This window comes from Scomber scombrus, chromosome 14 (assembly GCF_963691925.1).
Source record: "Scomber scombrus chromosome 14, fScoSco1.1, whole genome shotgun sequence".
Classification (NCBI taxonomy): Eukaryota; Metazoa; Chordata; class Actinopteri; order Scombriformes; family Scombridae; genus Scomber; species Scomber scombrus.
In genome coordinates, this window is record NC_084983.1 from 419,137 (window position 1) to 441,721 (window position 22,585).

The window sequence follows — 22,585 nt, forward strand, 5'->3', positions numbered from 1 at the left end:
TCTGGCATTACATTCAAAAGGAAAAAAAATACAATTTCCAGACTGAGCATTCACAGCACATTATGTAAAGAACGGTACATATCTCACAAAATAAATAACTAAAATAAAATAAAAGTCAGAGGTCTAATCAGAAATCAATACATTTAGATTGTCATAAACAGTCAAGGCTTGTTTGGTTTTTATACATTTCAGTGTCAGTCATATAAACTAAGAACAGTGGGTGACACTTCATGAATCTGCATCTATGGATAAAATGTTTGGCAATAATAATTAAGGTGTTATACATCATTTCCCGTTTTTTGTTTTGTATTATAACTCCATATTTAATGTCTTTGTATTCCAACTTGGGCGATTGAGTATCTTTTTCAGATATCCAGTCTTGAAAAGCTTCCCAAAACATTTTGGTATAAGTGCAGTTAAAAAACAAGTGTTCTAAAGTCTCAATGTCAGAATCACAAAAGACACAGTTGTTTTTATCAATGTTGAATCTTTGTCTCAGAAAATCATTACAAGGATAGACATCATTTAAAGTTTTAAAATGTGTTTCTTTAGCTTTTGGTGATATGGGTAGAGTAAGGTATCTGGTTCTAATCCTGACTATGATCTCTTTAGGATAATCTTTTAACAAATGTTTCCTTTTTAATGATAAAGGGAAGATATTAGAGTCTGCTTTGCTTTTCTGAACAACCAGGGAGTGAACATTAACAGGAAATTAGCTAACAGGAAGCAACTTGACAGGGTGTGAAGTCATCAGTAATCAAATATCAAAATAAGTCTTTCTTAAAGACAATTTAAACTTAAGAGAAGATGTCAATACATCATTTTAACTGAAACAAGCACAAATAATTATTCAAAGGAAAAATTTGTAAGAAATAAAAGAATGTCTTAGAGCCAGCACAAAGTGTGATTTTGAAATGTTTTATTTAACACAGGACACATAATCATAAATGTAGTGAAGTAGAAAGTACAATATTTCCCTCTGAAATGTAGAAAGTAGCATCACATGGAAATACTACAGTAAAGTACAAGTACCTCAAACTTACAGCACTGTTTTCTATTGTACGGAAGCGTATTGCTGCCACACCAGAAAAACAACAAAATGGATCAGTATCACGTTATAACGTGATAGTTTCTTGTTATAACATAAAACTTTTCACGTTATAACGTTATAATTTATATTGTTATAACATGAAACGTTTCACGTTATAATGTGATAAATTGGTCTCAGGCGGTGGTCCCCGGTTAATCAGATTGTGAACTGGCATTTGGCCTTTTACAGTGAATCCAGCATCACCATGGCCCAAAACACGGAAACCCCACTGTTGAGATTTCTACAAAATTATTCATATATTCAGTTTTGGTCTGACAGAAAATTTCATTTTTGTTTTCTCATACGTATGTGTGTTCATCAGCGGTGGAAGAAGTACTCAGATCCTTTACTTAAGTAAATGTACCAATACAACAATGTAAAAATACTTTTACAAGTAAAAGTCCTGCATGAAAAATCCTACTTAAGTAAAAGTATACAATTATTAGCAAAATTTAGTTAAAGTATGAAGGTAATTATTATTATTATTAATACTAAACAGGGCTTAAAGTTCTCAGGCACCATGCCTGATTTCAGGCATAGAGCAGTTTTAAATTCATATAATAATGAATAATAATAATAATTCAGTACATTGTACACGTTTCCCACAGGACAACTTTTCAGGCTCGCAAATCTTTTCCTGCATTTAGCCCTGACTGAAGCATCAGTGTTAGAGCAGCATGTTACTGTTGTAGCTGCTGGAGGTGGAGCTAGTTTACACTACTTTATATACAGTTAGCTAGTTTAGTCCACTGGTTCCCAACCTAGGGGTGGGGCCCCTCCAAAGGGTCACCAGATAAATCTGAGGGGTGGTGAGATGATTAATGGGAGAGGAAAGAAGAAAACACAAAGTTCTGATACACAAATCTGTTTTCAGTTTTTGCTGCATCCACCATGCATCGGAAGTGTTAGTAACCTTTCCATGGTTGGTGACCCTTGACTGTACGTTAAGTAACGTTAAGTACATGGGTTGAAGATTTGTCAGTGCATAAATTAATGTGTGAAATGATTAAAATTGTTATTGTGATTTAACTTTTTCCTTTGCAGGGATGAAATGAGTATTTTGCTGTATTGCTGTAATCACATGTATGTGTATGTACCACCTTTTAAAGTGTAAGGTTTCCTTTTTAGATGAGATAGGGTAAACTCATAGTCTTGTTTCCTCCATACAATCGAGGCGTGGCCTTAAGCCCCTCGCTAGACTAGGAGTAGTCAGCACTGGGTTCTTGTTTTCTTTTTCAGGATCTTTAGGGAAGTATAGCTTCTGTGAGATAGGTGCATGTGACTCATGATGTCCATCCTGAGCTACTTTATACTTTAGTGTTTCATGGGTTCTTCATTCGTTTGAGGGTGAGCCTCACAACTGTCCTTTGTAGATATATGCTATGAATTGGCCACTGCTAAAATATCACATAAGGGGATTAATTACTTTGTTGTTTGTTTCATATAAATATGTGGTCCTATGTGTAACAATCTGAAAGCAGTAAGCTTGTTGTGTAATAAGAATGCATGAAGACAGTTTGCCCTGAAGTGTAATTAAATAGGTAGATTCTGGATGTTGACACGTCCCACTTGCATAGGTTAAAGGTTTATTATTAACAGGAGAGCGGGGTCAAACATTCAGTCAGAGCCCTGACCATCCTTTGTTAAACAATGCAGAACTAACCATAAAACCCCCACAGGAGGTCTGGTGATTGTGTAGTTTCAGAAGGGGGTCACATGGAAGTCACTATTGCGCCTGTTTAAGGAGGTCACAGGAAGATCACATATCCTGGACTGTGAGAAGATGGAGGATGGAGTCAGATCAACAGCCAATCAGGAGACGACAGCACCTCACACATTATATCTGATTGTATTTTTGTATAAAAGGGGTCAGGGAAAGGAGAGCAGTCGGACTTCATGAACTGACACACACTGTTGTTCATCAGGGACAGGAAGATCTCGACCCAGAGCTCTGTATGTTTTATTCATTTACTGCTAAATAAAATAGCCTGTGAGACCGCTCATCTTCTCCTATCCTTTCATTTAACGAACACACAGACTGAGCTAACACATAGCGTATGATTTAGCAAGTAGAATTAGCTCAAGTTTAAACAAATGGTGACCCTGACGTGATGATTTGAGGAGAAGTGACGGACCACAGCAGGAAATTGAACGACAACAGACAACTGACGTGTGGTGACATCAATCAGCGGCCGCAAATAAAAAGGTAAGCAGACGCCTGTTTTATCAAAAGTTCTGCAATTGGATATACCAAATTGAGTGTTGTCATTATACTGCAAGTGTCTTAGTAAAAGTGAATGAGTAAAACATAGAATAAAAAGGGTAGGTTAATAGGTATACAACGCACAGGTTTAAACACCTTTGGGTTTTTTAGAAGACCCATGAAAGCAGGAGTGTGTTGATGGGTTTGAGTCCCTTGGACTTAGAGTCCATAAATTCTAACACATTGGCCACGTGTGGGTTTAAACACCCTTTTAGGTGAAATATCCTAAACAAAAGCAGGGCATACACGTACGGAAATTAAAGAGAGGGGTTTAAAGACCGTTGGGGTTATTTTCCTCATAAAAGCAGCGCTCTCTATTTATCATTTTCAGTTGTATGAAAATGACTGTTATATGTGTTTAAGCTGACGATAAGGTTTGGTACTGTTTTGTACAATAATTGTTCAGTATAGGGAGATAGAAATTGAGTAGTGTCTCAGAGAGGACACTCGGGGGTGTCTCAGGGAGCAGATAAGCCAGCAGTGGCTGAAAAACTCGCTGAAAGGTCAGTTGCTCGGGTGAACTCCATACAAACTGACTGGCCACTGAGGGTTAACTCTGATCAAGTTCTAAAAGGGAGTAAAGATTAATTCCGGGTCTGTTCGGTATAGACCGATAAAAGCGCTTAGTGAGTGGAGAACTCACTCTTTTTGTTTCTTGTGGGTTGTGGGTTGTTGTTAAAAGTTTTTGTACTGCTGGAAGTGTGTGTGAGATAAGGCAGTTCACATGTGTGTGTGATGCAGGAGTGCTTGTGCCCCCCTCTTTTTTCCTGATCTGTGTGTGTGTCTGATATCCTGAGTGTTAGGGGTGGTATGTGGAAGAGAGAGACCACTTGTTGTTCTTATTGTTTTTTGTTCTTGAGACAACCTATGTTTAAAACCAGTGGTGTGTGAAAGTTTCTTCTTGTTTGTTTATGAAATTTTGTGTTGTTTAAAGAATTGGAAGGTTTTGAATAGCGAGTATCTTTTGGTGGGAAGAGCTGAAACATTTTTGATTTTTGGAATACTCTGTTGTATGTGGGAAGTAAAAAATACAGAGTACACCATACAAGTGGTGGTTAACTTTAGGTAGATACTTTTTGCCATAGTGTTCACATTATATGGATTTAGGAATTCTTAAAATTATTCAGAGTAAAAAAGACATTTTCAAGATTTCTGGTTTAATCTATCGCTAGTAATAGGGTATTTAATCCTGATTGATAAGTTTTAATTGTACTTTGGCTTCCGGTTATTCTTTGTAGTTTTAATAGAAGACTTTCATTGAAGAACAATTATTTTGGGGTTAGATGTAGGATTATTATTGTTAGGACAGTAATATAGTTGACTGTGAGAGGTTTGCCACGGGTGCTAATAATAGTTGTCAGAATAAAGTTCAGGGCACAGTAGAAGTTATGTATGGAAAATATGACAGCATAGTGATGCAGTTTTTTGCCTAAGTGATAAATAAATTTGAGGTTATTAAAAGTGGGAGAATTGATTATGTGTCGCTCAAAACTTTGAGATATAAGATGGGAGAAAGGTTGTAAGATAATATTAGCTAGAAAACTTAGAAAACTAAAGTATGTGTTTATAAGAAGGGTAATGGTAAATGGTTAAGGAAAGTGAAAGGTTGAAGCTGAAGGAGCAGACAGAGACAGGGTTGTAAAAGGATATAAATGGTTTGAGAATGTGTATTAGAGTGTTAAGGAGGTTGTTTCATTGTGTCTAGATGGTACAAATTATAGAATTGAAGAGATGACACTTAGGGTTTCTGTTGATGAGGTGAAGTTATGATGATGCCTTTATGTGATCATATAGGAGAGAATAATCCACATACATAAATGACCTTAGCCTGTGCAGCCGTAGAAATGTCACAGAAGGAACCAAGCGGTCCCAGTAAAGCAGGACCCTTTGCTCCATCATACCCTATATTGCCCATTGCACCTCCCCATGTACAGCACAAACACAGATGTATCATGACAGGAATGCCAAAGTCCGTTAAAGAAGCCATGGAAGGCAGCCCTGATATCCCAGGTTGTTCCACAGAACAGTGGGAAAACACTTGACACACCATATGAAAAGACATAGGGTAAAATTAGATGCAGATAAACAGAATACTGAGTCAGCTCACATACAGCTGTTGAAATTACAATTACATGATGCTAAGAAACAGTTAAATGATGCATAGAAAAACACACAAAAACCAGCCAACCAAATAGTTCAACAGCCCCAGCCACAGGCCTGTTCCCCAGATTTATATCCAACAAGATCTTATCAATAACAGGGGGGTAGATTTGCCAGGGTGGTGGGAGGAATGCATGGGAGAGGCAGGGGTCGCGGAGGATCCAGAGTGCAACCATCCAGCAACTGTTTTGTAGGCGGTCAACCAGGGCACCAAGCACCCCCACCTCAGCAAGCAGGACCATCCTTCCAGGCCCCGTATGCAGCAGTGACCCTCGCACAGGGTCAGTATCCCCAGACTATGATGGGAGAAAAGGGTTATGACTACTGAAAGGGTCCGAGGACTCAGGAACATGTAGGGTTGGCAGATCCCTACATTCCAAATGGTACTCTGTGCACTGTTCCAAGACAATGATTCAGTCTGGAACACAGATGATGTTATCAGCAGACACATCTCTATCAGCAGAAAGGACAGGAGGAGAAATATACTGGGGACTCCTGGAACCTGAAGGACAATTAATGGAAACCCTGGGTTCAGATGCTACACCCCTACTCTCCCCCCGCAGACCCCCTCCACACAACCCTGTATTACGATAGAGAAGGTAATGAGCTTTATCAACAAGCATATTATCAAGAGCTAGAAGGGACACACTGGAGCATTTCCTCTAGCAGTATTGTTGTTGGGAAAGAAGGCGTGGCTGCTGTGGTTGAACTTACAAAAGAACAGATGGAATGGTATGAGATGCACAGTGAAGCGGTGCCTCATATTACCTTGGCTGTGCATGCTAAACATCAGGCCAAAGACTTAGGCCCGATGACCAAACGCCTACTGGCGATAACAGACTGGGGGTGGACTCAACTCCCCAGTCTGCAGTATTCACCATCAGAAGGGGCTTATCGGATTGTGCATAATACCACTGATAAGGTGTTACTAGAGCATAGGCAAATTGAAAGGTGTCATGGCAGGGAAAAGACAGACCATCCCCAGGCTGCCGCTATACTTGATGCCCTCCCAACTTCTCTGTGGTCAACAGGACCTACAGATGTTGGACATTGTGCACACATTGCACCAATCACATTTGAGATAACTGATCACACTCCTATTTGGCAAACACAGTATTCACACAAACCAGAGGCTGAAACTGGTATTGCTGACACAATCGAAGGATTATTAGCAGCGGGGGTGTTAGAGCCCTCCCAGTCACCCTGGAACACTCCAATTTTGCCAATAGAGAAACAAAATACGGGCAAGTATAGGATGGCACATGACCTTAGACGCATTAACATCATTGTCTCCACCCCAACAGTCCCAGTTCCAAATCCATACACTGCTATGTCTGTACTGACCCCGGACCACAAATGGTTCTCCTGCATAGATCTGGCCAATGCATTTTTCTGTCTGCCATTAGCAGAACACCTCAGAGATATTTTTTCCTTCTCATACAAAGGTAGAAAACTTCGTTATACAAGAGTTCCTCAGGGTTTCATCTTATCGCCAGGCATTTTTAACCAAGTACTGAAACAACAATTGGCTGACTTTACACTTCCAAAAGGGGTGGTGTCGATCCAGTATATGGATGACATTCTCTTGGCTGCTCCTGACCATGTGTTGTGTCTGGAGGCCACAAAATCTTTACTCATGCGACTATACCACATTGGTTTCAAAGTTTCAAGAGCTAAATTGCAATGCTGTCGGCAAACGGTTTCTTTCTTGGGTAGAGTCATATCCGTCACAGGTACAGGTGTGTCCCCGTCTCATAGATCCTCCATCTTACATCATGTTAAACCTAGTACAGTAAAGGACATGCTTTCATTCCTGGGTTTGACAGGTTACAGTAGACACTTCATTGCCTCTTATGGGGAACTCACCTCCCCTTTAAGGGCAATGGTTAACGGACAGGGAATGAGGAATTTGTCAGCCAAATTACACTGGACGACAACAGCAGAGGAGAGTTTTATCTCTCTTAAACAATCCCTGACGTATGCTGCTGATCTGGCCGTTCCTGACTATACAGATCCATTCTTCCTAGATGTTTCTGAAAAATTACACACAGTAAATGGTGTTCTTTTTCAGAAAAAAGGGGGATGTAGGCAGGTACTGATGTATATAAGTGTTACTCTTGATCCAACAGAGGACAGACACCCGCCATGCACACGACATGCAGCAGGGGTAGCAAAGATTCTCCAAAAAGTAGCACACATAGTCATGGGATACCCACTCACAGTGTTAACAACACATAGTATAGTGGCATTTGTGAATTCAACAGCCTTCACAATGACATCACTAAGACAGACCAGATTAGAAAAAATTCTAAACGCGCCACACATCACGTTTACACATGAAGGAATCAACATGGCTGATAACATGGGGGAGGGAGAGCCACATAGGTGTGAGGAAAGGGTACAGAGAGATATCAGGGTCAGAGCAGACTTGCAAGCAAAACCAATCACAGACCCAGAGGAAACTTTGTTCACAGATGGGTGTTGCTACAGACACCCCACAGAAGGATTAAAAGCAGCATATGCAGTAATAAGGCAAACAGAAGACGGGTTTGAGGAAGTATTGACAGGCACAGTGGAAGGGAAAGAATCAGCTCAGCTAGCAGAATTACAAGCAATGGTAGCAGCGTTAGAATGGGCAGAAGGGAAGAGAGTGAACATTTATACCGATTCAGCATATGTGGTGGGAGCGATACAGGTAGAATTGAGTCAATGGATCAGAGCAGGATTTTTTACTGCAGCCAAAACGCCCATCAAACATGAAAAAGACATTAAAAGGTTAGCAGAGGCCTTAATGAAACCTGCAGAAATAGCAGTCATTAAGTGTAGGGGTCATGATAAAGCAGAGACCACAGTAGCAAAAGGAAATCAGGAAGCAGACTCAGCAGCTAAAAAAGCAGCAGGGTATACGGCTCAAAACATGATGATACAGACTGAGAAAACAGTGTATGATTTGTTACCGGCATGCGATTTAAACATGTTAATAAAAGAGCAGCAGAAAGCCTCCCTTCAGGAGCTAACAGTGTGGAAAGAAAGGGGGGCTAAGGAATCCGAGGGGGTTTGGAGGTCACCGGACGGTCGACCAGTGTTGCCCCCCGGATTGATAGCGTCCACGCTCCACGAAGCACATGGTCTTACACATTGCGGAAAAACACAGATGCAGAGACATCTGACACATTGGTGGCATCCGTTTTTGCCAGCAATGATCGAGAATCATATCAGAGAGTGTAAAACGTGTACAGAATACAATGTGAGAGCAACAGTGAAGCCGCATGAAGGGAAATTTCCTCTTCCACAAATGCCAGGGCAAGAGATAGTGATTGACTATACTGATATGATTGAGAGAGTAAACGGGTACAGGTATCTCCTGGTCGCAGTGGATGCATACACTGGTTGGCCAGAAGCTATGCCTGCAAAGAAGGAAGACGCAAAAACAGTGATCAAATTTTTGATAAATCACTACATTCCGACGTATGGGTTTCCAAAAAGAATCAGGTCGGATAACGGCACACACTTTAAGAATAAAGATTTGCAGGAGGTAGAAGCAGCGCTAGGACTGAAACACGCGTTTGGAGCAGTATACCATCCGCAATCACAGGGAAAGGTGGAAAGAATGAATCAGTCCATTAAAGGTAAAATAGGAAAAGTGTGTGCTCAAACTAAATTAAGCTGGGTGGATGCTCTGCCCTTAGCCTTAATGTCCATCAGAAGCTCAGTTAATTCAATTACAGGGTTCACCCCTTATGAGCTAAGAACAGGTCAACAGTTTCCCGGACCTGGAGCAGGGGTACAGATGGTAGATAGAGAAAGGGTTCATGTAAGGTATAAGCCATACTATGATCAACTAACAGCTTTGGTTTCAGCTTTCTCGAAACAGGTTGGAGCTGTAAAGGGGGACCCCGAGAGGCAGAGCCCGTCTACAACAGACTGGGTCCTACAGAAAGTCATCAAGCGGAAGTGGACAGGACCATTCAAGGTGGTGGAAAGGACATCTCATGCAGTCAGGCTGCAAGGAAAGGGAGACAGCTGGTATCACTGGAGCCAGTGTGCTGCCACAGACCCTCCAATCAGGACTTTAGATCAGATAAGACAAAGGAGGAGTATAGTGGAGCATTGATAACGAATTCTTCTTTTCAGCAGCCTGAGGACAACATTCTGGTATAAGGTTGAGAAGGTTTGAAAATCTTCCGGAAAAATAGTTTTTCTAGAATCCAATTGAGCAAACTGAGCCAGTTTTGCTTGCTAAAAATAATCAGAAGAGTGTATTAAGATGTATATTGCAGCAGGGGAGCCACACCACAACAGGTGGTGGTGGCTAGGAGTGTTTACTATCATATCATGCATTATTGTTATTATGTTGGTGTTGTTATGGGGATCAGCCATGGGGGATTCGAAATACAGAGGGGAAAGGGAAACCCGGAAACAAGAGAGCTGCCCAAGAAACGGGGGATTAGTGCCTTATTTCCAGTTACCCCAAACAAGAACGTTGATCGTATAAATTACATCCATTACAATGTACTTCGCTTGGCAAATAAGACCCGGGATGCAGTAGCAGGTCTCTCAGAACAGCTGGCAGCCACCTCATTGATGACAGTACAGAATAGAATGGCATTGGACATGTTATTAGCAGAAAAGGGAGGGGTCTGCTCCATGTTTGGAGATCAGTGCTGTACTTTCATCCCAAACAACACTGCACCGGATGGCTCTGTAACCAGAGCTCTGGAAGGATTGAGAACCTTATCCTCAGAAATGCATGAACACTCAGGCATCGATAACCCTTTGGAAAGCATCTTGGAATCATGGTTTGGTAAATGGAGGGGATTGATTGTGTCTGTATTAGTGTCCCTAGTAAGTGTAATGGGAATGTTGATTTTATGTGGATGTTGTTGTATTCCCTGTCTAAGATCTTTGTGTAACAGATTGATTGTCACCGCAATTGAAGGAAAGGTTCCTCCTCCTTACCAGATGCCACAGTTGGAGATGGAAGTGATGGCGTTGGTGGCGGGGGAAGGATATCGGTTTGAGGATGAGGATGAAATATGAATATGTTTCGTGGTCTCATGTTTATGAGACCAAAAGGGGGAATTGTAGATATATGCTATGAATTGGCCACTGCTAAAATATCACATAAGGGGATTAATTACTTTGTTGTTTGTTTCATATAAATATGTGGTCCTATGTGTAACAATCTGAAAGCAGTAAGCTTGTTGTGTAAGAAGAATGCATGAAGACAGTTTGCCCTGAAGTGTAATTAAATAGGTAGATTCTGGATGTTGACACGTCCCACTTGCATAGGTTAAAGGTTTATTATTAACAGGAGAGCGGGGTCAAACATTCAGTCAGAGCCCTGACCATCCTTTGTTAAACAATGCAGAACTAACCATAAAACCCCCACAGGAGGTCTGGTGATTGTGTAGTTTCAGAAGGGGGTCACATGGAAGTCACTATTGCGCCTGTTTAAGGAGGTCACAGGAAGATCACATATCCTGGACTGTGAGAAGATGGAGGATGGAGTCAGATCAACAGCCAATCAGGAGACGACAGCACCTCACACATTATATCTGATTGTATTTTTGTATAAAGGGGTCAGGGAAAGGAGAGCAGTCGGACTTCATGAACTGACACACACTGTTGTTCATCAGGGACAGGAAGATCTCGACCCAGAGCTCTGTATGTTTTATTCATTTACTGCTAAATAAAATAGCCTGTGAGACCGCTCATCTTCTCCTATCCTTTCATTTAACGAACACACAGACTGAGCTAACACATAGCGTATGATTTAGCAAGTAGAATTAGCTCAAGTTGAAACACCTTGTTGGCCGGAAGGAGGAACTCATGTGTCATGTGACAGAAGAGGTATATGTGGTACATAAGAGGGGAATGTTATCATTTTCATATGTTTTTCAATTCATTTTTATTTTTCTCCCTAGGTACATTCATTGTAACTGAATGATGTTACTGTGTGAGATTATGTTTTCAATACCATTTGATTTTGTCGTATGTGACTTTTGTGGATTTGTACTGTAAATGCTGTTTCCATTCTGGGGTACTCCGTGGGTAGTCTTGCCACTGTAATGTCTAGAGTATGGGTAGTCAGTATTGATCTCATGATCAATAAGAGGGGATTGTTAGGGAGTTTTCCATAACTAATATGCACTGGGTCAAACTGGGCTTTGCGGTCATAGCAAGGCCACACCAAATATTGGGTTTAGACACTGTCTCTCCTTGAGATAGTGGTAAGCAGTGAGTCTGCTCCTTTTGGGGAAAACAGGAGGCATTCTGATAGTGTCGCTATAGCAGCCAAGGTCAGATATGTCTTTGACTGTTTTCCCTGAATGGGGTAAAGGTAACTGGAGTCAGAGGTTTGATATAGTGTTAGATGGAGGACAAAGGTCCTGAGTGTCGTTTAAGCAATGTTTTGTCTATAGACCAGTAGACTACATTCTGTATATTCTAGATGTTGGATCTGCCGATATTTGGGCATGGCTCAACCTGAGGTCTGTGTGGTTTAAAGTCTATCCCCGGAGGAGAGAAACTTCAGAAATGAAGGGAGCATCAGAACATAACGTGTACTGATCATTCATTCACTTCTCCTTGATCAAGTAAATAAACCTTTTCAATGCAAGACATCCTGGACTCCTGTCTACTCTCTCCATTGATGTATGGGCTGCATAATCAAAATCTCTATCACCTACCAACTAGATTAACTGCCTTGCAGTGATTTATTCAGAGCCAAACCAAAAACAAGCTCCCAAATAAGGGAAGCCGACTAATGATCCAATTAACAAGGGTAACAGTAGAACAACACCGATTGGTCTAATAAGCTGCAACACAGAGCTATCAGAACGTTGTGCTCTCACACGCGCTGCATTTATAGTCACACAAACACACACAAGCAGTCACTTTCTACATCACACTCTTGCTCGCTCAATCCAGATTCCAGGAGATTGTGTCTCATTTGCGGGCGTCAGAGAGTCCCTATCAATATGCGGAAGACACCCGGAACTTCCGGGAGAGTTTGGATTGTCGCTACCTGATGTGAGTCGCTACCCGATGTGAGTCACACATGCGCAGTAGCGTCTGCCATCGTCGGCCATCTTGGACAGCTACTTACGGCTCTTGGAGAAACTACTGTTATATGTTGGATAGATGTATTTCATAACACGTTTCAGCAGTTGGATGCGAGTCCGCACAAAGTATAGAAACAATAGAAGTTCAACACAAGTTTGTACATCTGTATGTAACCGGGGAAGTATTAATACACAAGCTGTTTTTCGCGCATGCGCACTGTCGCTACCCGCTGTGAGTAGGGTGACCAGATCCCAATTCACCAGAAGACTACGTTTGTGTGGGACAATGTGGGATACCAATGCATCGAGGTAGTCTAAAAGAACTTTAGACTAAAAAAATAAACATTTCTATTCTGCCCCTTTGCTTTGCCATCTGGTTGAGCACATAACAGCCTGCAAATAAAAACTTAACAAATATATCTTATTTAAATGCAACTTTCCCAAGTTCTCTCACGTGAGAAAACATAGTAAGCATGGAGCTTTTATGCTATTTCACATTGCCTCACAAGTTAACACACCTGACTGTGTACAATCACGTCGTATTCACCTCCGTGTGAAACGGAAAAATGACTCAAGCAAACGTCACACAAAACTTTACCATGACTGGCCTTGCACTGGTTTCACCCAGGGATAGATAGTTTGCCAGTCTTTTTGTAGATGCATTTCCTCTTCTTAGCCGTACGGGTCATGCTTTCCTCCATGTGTCTTGCTGCATGCCGTTCTGACCTGATTTGCATTGTTTCTTTTTTGTGGGTGCGCCCTTAACCTTCGTCCGCGTCCAAGTTTGATTGACATGATCAAACAGCCCGCCCCCTGATGACAGCCCTCACTGCTTTCTCCACACAGCTATTTGATTACAATGCGGGACAACATCTCAATTTGCGGGACGTGTGAAAAGTAATGGAAATGCGTGACTGTCCCGCACAAAGCGGGACATCTGGTCACCCGAGATGTGAGTCCGACCAAGTGGCCAATGTGAGTCACGCATGCGCAGTGTTCATTAGTTTTTTTAAATATAAACTTTATTGATATATCCTGATCTGAGTTAGCGGCTGATGTGACTGAGACTTTTATAACTTTATAATGAGTACACACTATTAAGCATTAGTTAAGCATTAATAAATACTCAATTCATCATTTATAACGCATTTTTCTGACATGAATACTCATTACTATGTGGTTTATAATCAGTTATAAATATTTTACTCTTCATTAATAAGCTCATCTATAACGTGCTAATGATTGCATTTTCATATTTTATATATGATGGATTCAGCATTTCTAAATCAAGTATTACATCACTTACTAACCAGTTATTTAGGATTTGTCAGTGGTTTGTAATATCATTTAAAAGTGTATGTAAATGATGAACAAACTATTTAGATGTACATTTCTGAATGCACTTGCACATCCACTATTCAGACATGTATTAATGATTAGTGACTGTTAGCAGATGTTCCATAAAAAACTCACAAATTCATTTTCAATGAATGTCCTATAAACAGTTATTAATGCAGGAATTCATGAATTGAGGAAGTTACGAAGCACTTACTACTCGTTAAGTAAGTATTCTGTGTGAGCTCATCTAAAGTGAGCACTATCTATGGCTTATAAAGCATTTACAAATGAGATTTAAAGGCTGGTAATGCCTCAAGACTCACAACATTTTCAGTTATCTTAACAGACGAAGGAGAGACACAACACAAAGGGATATAGAACATATTGTATTGATATTTATTGCAACTTCCCAACATATTGTATAAAGACGAACAAGGGTAAACATGGCTGAATAAAAACTTGCCAACATCAACATAAGATCACAGACGTTTCAAATATGACAAATAAAATCTGTTTTTGAAACACTTAAAAACTTTCTGTATCAAAAATAAAGTCAGAAAATATTTCAGTGTCACAATTTAACGTAATTCTAAATCCTATCTCAAAGAAATGTCTAAAAATTATTTGAGACAGATAAAATAAATATACTCAACACATGATAAAATAATACCACTCAATCACTGAAAGGTGGTCGGAAAGCAAGTCAGTGCGATTTCCCCTAAGCCTCCAGATCTGCTCCTTGTAGGATCTCCAGGCCCTCTCAAGATGCTGGGTATGGGCACCAGTTTGGGAATCTACATACCACCTGCTGTGGTTGACAGTGTGATGGTTGTACCTTAGTGCAGAGAGTATGCGATAAGCATTCCACTCATCCCTGATAACTGTAGATCCAAACCTCACATGATGGGCAACCAAGGGGACTAAATGTCTTCGAGATCTTCTCTCCACAAGACGTAGAATAGGCTTTCTTCGTCCTTGATGATGTCTCACACCTAACATCCCAAAGACCCACTTCTTTCTTTTCCACCCACTAGCCATTCTTCCTCTCCCATACTGATGCAGAAACAAAACAACAAACACAGACGTAAACAGATACATTCTATTACAATAACTTGTTTGACTGCATTTGACACTTAATTAAAGTCACTATTACTATAACTTACCTTTCTTTTGTGCTGAAAAAGGCTCTCCTCGATCACAACAAACTCCCTTCTTCCACCAATCTGTTGGCCTGTACGCATTCTCATCCTTTCCACTGCTGTGACACAAACCTCCCTTATTTTTTTTGCCATTTTAGTGAGAGTGGTTGAACTCGCTGCAATTGTGTCATCCATCAAATCAATCTGTCGTAATCGTAGACCCTGACAAAATCTTCAAAGGCAAATGAAAAAAAGGAATGTTTATGTTTCTCTAAATTCATTGACAAAAAATGCTATGCATTATTTTGTATATTGAGTGTTTTATTCAATTACAGAGAGAACAGCAATATTCTCTATGATATACACTACCGGTCAAAAGTTTTAGAACACCCCAATTTTTCCAGTTTTTTATTGAAAAAATGTTTTCAAGCTCACCATCTTGGTCTTTTTTCCTAAGGTAGTTCTGGCATAGCTTGGACTTATGTTTTGGGTCATTATCTTGCTGTAGGATGAACCCCTGACCAACTAACTACTCTGGATGGCATTACTTTGGCCTCCAGTACTACTGTAAGGAACCTAGGAGTTATATTTGACCAGGATCTGTCCTTTAATTCCCACATAAAACCAATTTCAAGGTCTGCCTATTTTCATCTGCGTAACATTTCAAAAATCAGACATATTCTGTCTCAAAATGATGCTGAAAAACTAATCCATGCATTTGTTACTTCTAGGCTGGATTATTGTAATTCATTATTATCAGGCTGCCCTAACAAGTCTCTAAAGACTCTCCAACTGGTCCAGAATGCAGCTGCACGCGTTCTGACAAAAACTAGAAAGAGAGATCACATTACTCCTATTTTAGCTTCACTGCATTGGCTTCCCATAAAATCAAGAATAGAATTTAAAATCCTTCTCCTTACTTTTAAAGCTCTTAATGGTCAGGCTCCATCATACCTTAAAGAGCTCATAGTACCTTATGTACCTACCAGAACACTGCGCTCCCAGAACGCAGGCCTACTTGTGGTACCTAGTATCTCTAAAAGTAGAATGGGAGGCAGAGCCTTCAGTTATCAGGCTCCTCTCCTGTGGAACCATCTCCCAGATTCGGTCCGGAGGGCAGACACCCTCTCTACTTTTAAGAGTAGGCTTAAAACTTTCCTTTTTGATAGAGCTTATAGTTAGCAAGCTCCTAGTTTATGCTGCTATAGGCTTAGACTGCCGGGGGACTCCTACCTCCATGATGCACTGAGCTCCTCTTTCCTCCTCTCTCTCTCTCTCTATCCATCCATCTATATCCAATAACATTCATGTACTATTAATGCATTCAGTAACCTACACTTCTTCCCCGGAGTTGTCTGTGCTTTCTCATCTCACAGGCAATCTGGGCCTGTAGACGTCCGGATGACAGATTCCAGTCCCGGACCTTCTAGCTTCAATGTTTATTTTCAATGTGCTACTCTCTCTCTCTCCTATTCTTCCTCTCTCTCCCCTCTACCCCAACCGGTCGAGGCAGATGGCCGCCCACTTTGAGCCTGGTTCTGCCTGAGGTTTCTTCCTGTTAAAAGGGAGTTTTTTCTTGCCATTGTCGCTAAATGCTTGCTCATGTGGGAATGTTGGGTCTCTTTATAAATTAAAACTTGAAGAGTACGGTTTAGAACCTGCTCTATGTGTAAAGTGCCTTGAGATAACTTTGTTGTGATTTGGCGCTATACAAATAAAGATTGATGAGATTGATGTTGAACTACGTGCATACCAGAGGGTTCTGCATGGCACTGCAGAATGCTGTGGTAGCCGACCCTGGATCCAGAAAAACAGCCCCAGACCATCATGCTTCCTCCTCCATGTTTAACAGTTAATGTCACACACTGAGGAACCATCCTTTCTACTCCATGTTTAACAGTTAATGTCACACACATAGGAACCATCCTTTCTACTCCATGTTTAACAGTTAATGTCACACACTGAGGAACCATCCTTCCTCCTCCATGTTTAACAGTTAATGTCACACACTGAGGAACCATCCTTCCTACTCCATGTTTAACAGTTAATGTCACACACTGAGGAACCATCCTTTCTACTCCATGTTTAACAGTTAATGTCACACACTGAGGAACCATCCTTTCTACTCCATGTTTAACAGTTAATGTCACACACTGAGGAACCATCCTTTCTACTCCATGTTTAACAGTTAATGTCACACACTGAGGAACCATCCTTTCTACTCCATGTTTAACAGTTAATGTCACACACTGAGGAACCATCCTTTCGCCTACTCAACTGCGTACAAAACTCCTGCGTGATGAACAGAATATTTTAAATTTTGATTTATCAGTCCATAACAGCTTCTTCAGTAGTCCATCGGTGGTGTTTCATGGCCCAGGCAAGTCTCTTCTTATTCTGACGTCTTAGCAATGGCTTTCTTGCTGCAACTCCACCTGTCAAACCTACAACTGGAAGTCTTCTCTTCACAGTAGAAACTGAGACTTGCTTACTACGACCACTATGAAGCTGTGCTTGAAGCTGTTGTCCTGTGAGCCGTCTATCACGCAAGCTGTTGACTCTCAGAAACTTGTCTTCTGACTCTGTTGTGGCTTTGGGTCTGCCAGACCTCTTCCTTTCAGAGTTTCCCCCAGTTTATGAGTGAATCTGTACTCACTGACACCTTGACTTTCTTCGCAATTTCTCTGTAGGAAAGACCTACATTTTAAGTGTTTTTGTATAATTTTCAGTTTTGGGTAACCTTACCTTTTTTTTTTTTTTTTTTTTTTACCTCTGGCAGTTCACCACTTACCTTTGTACCATTTCAAGCTCTTCATTGGACTTGAACTGCTTGAATTTCAATAAAAAACTGGAAAAATTGGGGTGTTCTAAAACTTTTGACCGGTAATGTATGTGTTTATGTTATTATTGTTATTACTTGCTCACCTGTACATGAACTGCATCCAGTTACTGAGGGAGACCTTTGAATGACTAAAGATTGACTTGTGCCTGATGGATTTTTGTTTTTCCTTTCCCATATGTGTTGCATGGCGACAGGTCCTATTTAAAAAGTACAGTAACATAAAATACTGTTTATTTAGGAAAGGGCTTCATGCAATACTGTATTCTCCACCACTATCTCACTTACTCACTCACTTACACACACACACAGGTTTGGGTCATAATGGGAAACAGTAAATCGAAATGAGATAATATGGTTACAAAAAAATTGCAACTATAATCAGCACAAAGTACACTTAAAAAAACGGATTACTTGTTTGATAACATATTTAAAATATGGCAATTTCAAAATCCTAAAACTGTACAGTACAGATGTAGACATTCATGCCAGTATATTTTTGTGGGCATTTTATTTGCACTGAAAATGTAAATGCTGTAATATTGTCATTGTTTGATCCAAAAGGATTAAGATTAGATAACATTACTAACTACATAAATTGCATTTAATTTGTATTCAGTAGCCTGATTTTGCAAATTATTTTAAATTTACCTATTTAATTATACATTTCTCACCAAGCATATAGATCTCCACTGTTCGTCCTCTTTTTCAGTTTCATATCCTGATGGCATATTCTGCATTTGACTTTTCTTTTTAGCAGTTTCCTCTTCTGAAGCCACTTCATCAGCTTCAGGGCGTTTTTCTTTTCGAGGTTTCCTCCTTAATACGCTTCTTCAGTTGGGTGAATATGCTTATTGTTTTATGAATTTAAAAAAACATTAAACTGTGGTGGTTTATGAAGACATGCTATAGTTGTGATCTTATCTGTTTGGGACGTGTATGTTGAGCTTGCAATCCCGCTCTCAGCACGTCCTCAACGTGATGACGGTGGGAGGCGGCAACATTTTACGTTCATATTTACGTTAACTCTCAGAAGTTTTTGAGAGTGCAGCCAAGAGAAGCATGGAGAAGTCTGGCCTAAATCGACGAGTCAGGCGGACGCGGGCCAATAAGAATGGCGGTGTGGGGATAGATACATTGGAGTCGGTGGCCGGCAGCAGCACTAGTGGTGAGTGTTTTTGTTTGCTAGCACACATTATGGATGAAAGCTAACGTTAGCTTGTCAGCAGCTGAAGGCGTTTGCTCTCGCTCCCCGACTAACGTTACTACCGACCCGCGCCGTAGTGACAAAGCCGACCTGCCGCTGCTAGGCACTCACCTCGCCCGGCTAGACGAGACTACACTGACTTAACCGCGGCGACAACATTACAAGTTAAAAAAAACAAAAAACTTTTAAGAATATATTCAAAGTGATAATGATAAATGTACCCCAAAGTTTACATAAAATAAATTACATGCATTGTGTGCTTCACACAAAATGGAATTAAAAGTATATGCATGTATGTTAGACAAAAATACATATAACGTTATGACATGCATACACTGACATAGAACATATACTGAATAGAAATTATATCACATGAGATCCACTGTTTAAAGTTGCTTAAATGTCAAAGCATGCCAAAATCACAAGTGTCTGAAAATATACTCAGTTGGTATATTCGTTCTACATGCATTTTATAATGAAAACGTTCTTTCTTTTAGGTGCGTCCACGGCCCCTACTGCATAGCTGGTGGACAAAAGGAAATCACACGAGTTGGAGATGTGTAAGAAGAAGGTAGAGTTGCAAAAGGAGAAGATTGATGAACTTATCAAAGAGAGAAACTACCTAAAAGAATAGTTGGAATCAGGTAAGTCTCCCTACACACAATATGTAGAGGAATTCTTGTGCAGTTGGGTCTTATTATGTTAGTTTACTGTATCTCTGGACTCTAGATTGTGCATGTGTCTCTTTGTGGCATATTGGTCTAATGAATCTATTTCAACAGCTCTTAAAAAAAGGATACAGGATACCCAGGCAATCTGCTTGTCTTCATCTTCCTCTTGTGACAGCTCAGAGGAAGATTCCTCCTCTACTGCATCCTCATCAGAGGACAAGAAAAAGAAAAGGAGGAATAAGAAGGGGAAAGAGAGAAAGTCCAGGAAGTCAAAGAAAATGGAACCAAAGACACGTAAAAGAGGTAAAGATCCTACATTTACTTTCACCCCTTTCTACTCACTGTGTTTTTGGTTTGGTCCTGCTTAGCTCTGGTGTATTGTTCCTCTCCTGGCTGGTTCTTCTGGTTGGTTCTTCTCACATGATGTAGCATTCTATGTGTGATTGTTGTTGGTGCTAACTAACTAAATGTACTGTAACAAATCACTATCCATTTGTCTTTCTGTGTGTAACGAAGAGCGCTTCGTTACTAATGACTGATGGCTTAGGCCTTGTAAAGATGGCACATTTGGGTGTTTGTATTGTCACTTTTAACCAAACAATTTAATTAGGCACTTTAATAATGGCACATGACACTTTAATTGTGATAGTTGCACTTTATTAGTAGTTTGCACATTGCATATTTGCACATTGATCTTTATTGAACAGTTTAAACCATTGGGGTAATGATGAGTTGGGATTGATGTGTGTTGTCTTCTGCCAGGTGCGATAATCGGCTTCAGCTGAGGGAGAGAGAGAGTTCGATTATATAATACTATGTGCACCTCCAGTGTATAATTGATAGACAACATAAATATGCGTTAATATTGCAATGTAAAAGTGTTTATTAGTGTGTTAAAGTTGCTGCCTGTATTTAAATTGTTTGTGTGGATTCTTACCTGTCCTTTTGGTGTCTCCTTCAGTGTTCGGCCAAAAGAGTCCCCGGGGGTACGAACACCAATTTAAAGGTTCCGGGAGAGACCAAGTGTTAGGATAGGAAGAGGGGGGTTTGGTAGTCGGTGTGTATAGATGTATATGTATTGTAGTGGGTTTGTTTATTCTGGGGAGGAGTAGATAGAGTGTACAGCAGGGGGATAAATATTATGTAAGTGTAGGCGGGTGATATTGTCTTGGGGGATTAGCTGGGAGATAATATCTTTTTGTTAGTAAACCTGTGAGTGGAAACATCCAATTAAGCAGACCAGTGATGGGGGTATAAAAGGCGCCAGTTTCCATCTGTCCTTGTGGCTGGTCAGGTCTCATGGGTGATGCTGCCATGCCTGTACCATTGTATGTATGTGTTATTTTGGGTGTTGGAGAATAAACAACCATGATTTGGTGCACCGTACCATCCCCTTTTGACTGCTCTTTTGCTGCATCGTCCAGCCGCTCAGGGTCAGTCTAACACTGTGAGACAAATTCCAAGAAATCAGTACACTTTGTTTTTGTAGTGTCGTAAAGTTCCTTTTCCTGTATTATTTTATCATGTGTTGAGTATATTTATTTTATTTGTCTCAAATAATTTTTAGACATTTCTTTGAGATAGGATTTATAATTTATTTTTGAAAAAGATTTTATTTGTCATATTTGAAACGTCTGTGATCCTATGTTGATGTTGACAAGTTTTTATTCAGCCATGTTTACCCTTGTTCATCTTTATACAATATGTTGGGAAGTTGCAATAAATATCAATACAATATGTTCTATATCCCTTTGTGTTGTGTCTCTCCTTCGTCTGTTAAGATAACCGAAAATGTTGTGAGTCTTGAAGCATTGCCAGCCTTTAAATCTCATTTGTAAATGCTTTATAAGCCATAGATAGTGCTCACTTTAGATGAGCTCACACAGAATACTTACTTAACGAGTAGTAAGTGCTTCGTAACTTCCTCAATTCATGAATTCCTGCATTAATAACTGTTTATAGGACATTCATTGAAAAGGAAATGAAGTGCCCTTCCTTAAAAAGGTCCATCACACATTTAATACGACTTAATTAAGTCGTATTCTACTTGAGTAATCATGGGTAGTAATTTTTGGTCTATTAAAAAATAATCAATTCTGGAGTGATGTACTGGGGAGAAAAAAGAGAACTGTTTGGATGTTGGATACTTGAATCTCCAAGGGTCAATGATTCCATACGCTTGAAGAAAAGTATTAATGCATCGCGCGTATTTGCTAAGTGAACTAACCTTTGTACTGGAGCGGTCCTGCTTCGGATCCAAAACGCAGTTGAAATCTCCCCCCAGTATTAAATCATGTGAATCTAGACCCGGTAAACGTGAAAAGAGGTTTCTAAAGAAGTCAACATTATCCCAATTGGGAGCATAAACATTCGCCAGCACCACCGGCCTGTTGAAAAAATTCCCTTGAATGAGTACATAGCGACCATTTTTGTCTCTTATGATGCTAGACTCTTCAAACAGCACATTCTGGTGCAAGAGAATAGCCACCCCCCTCCGTATACCCGTAACGTAAGTGAGTGGAAAATTTGCGTGAATTCTCCTGTGCAGAGTTTTGCTTGATCCTTATTTAACAGGTTGGTTTCCTGCAAATACACTATTTCAGCTTTTAATTTGTTTAATTGAGAAAAAACCCTACTTTGTTTAGCCGGTTGGTTCAATCCCCTTACATTCCAACTCACCAACATGGTGTCAGCCCTGTCTGTACCTTTATCCCACGCCATCAAGTTGATATTTCACATAATCCCACTGCCTCATCTCTGTGACCTGTTGTTGGTGGTTCTGAAGATACTGCAATGGAGGTTCCCTGAGCT

General features: G+C 40.3%; 1 protein-coding gene across 1 annotated transcript; it reads left to right on the top strand.

The window, feature by feature from the left end:
• Positions 1–5,643: 5,643 nt before the first annotated feature.
• LOC133994307 (uncharacterized) lies at positions 5,644–20,809 on the top strand. Its single transcript, XM_062433552.1, has 7 exons — positions 5,644–5,794; positions 6,545–9,554; positions 10,430–10,528; positions 12,447–12,548; positions 19,601–19,663; positions 19,950–20,077; positions 20,736–20,809. The coding sequence occupies exons 1-7, from the start codon at positions 5,644–5,646 to the stop codon at positions 20,807–20,809; spliced, it is 3,627 nt and encodes a 1,208-aa protein (XP_062289536.1).
• Positions 20,810–22,585: the final 1,776 nt, after the last annotated feature.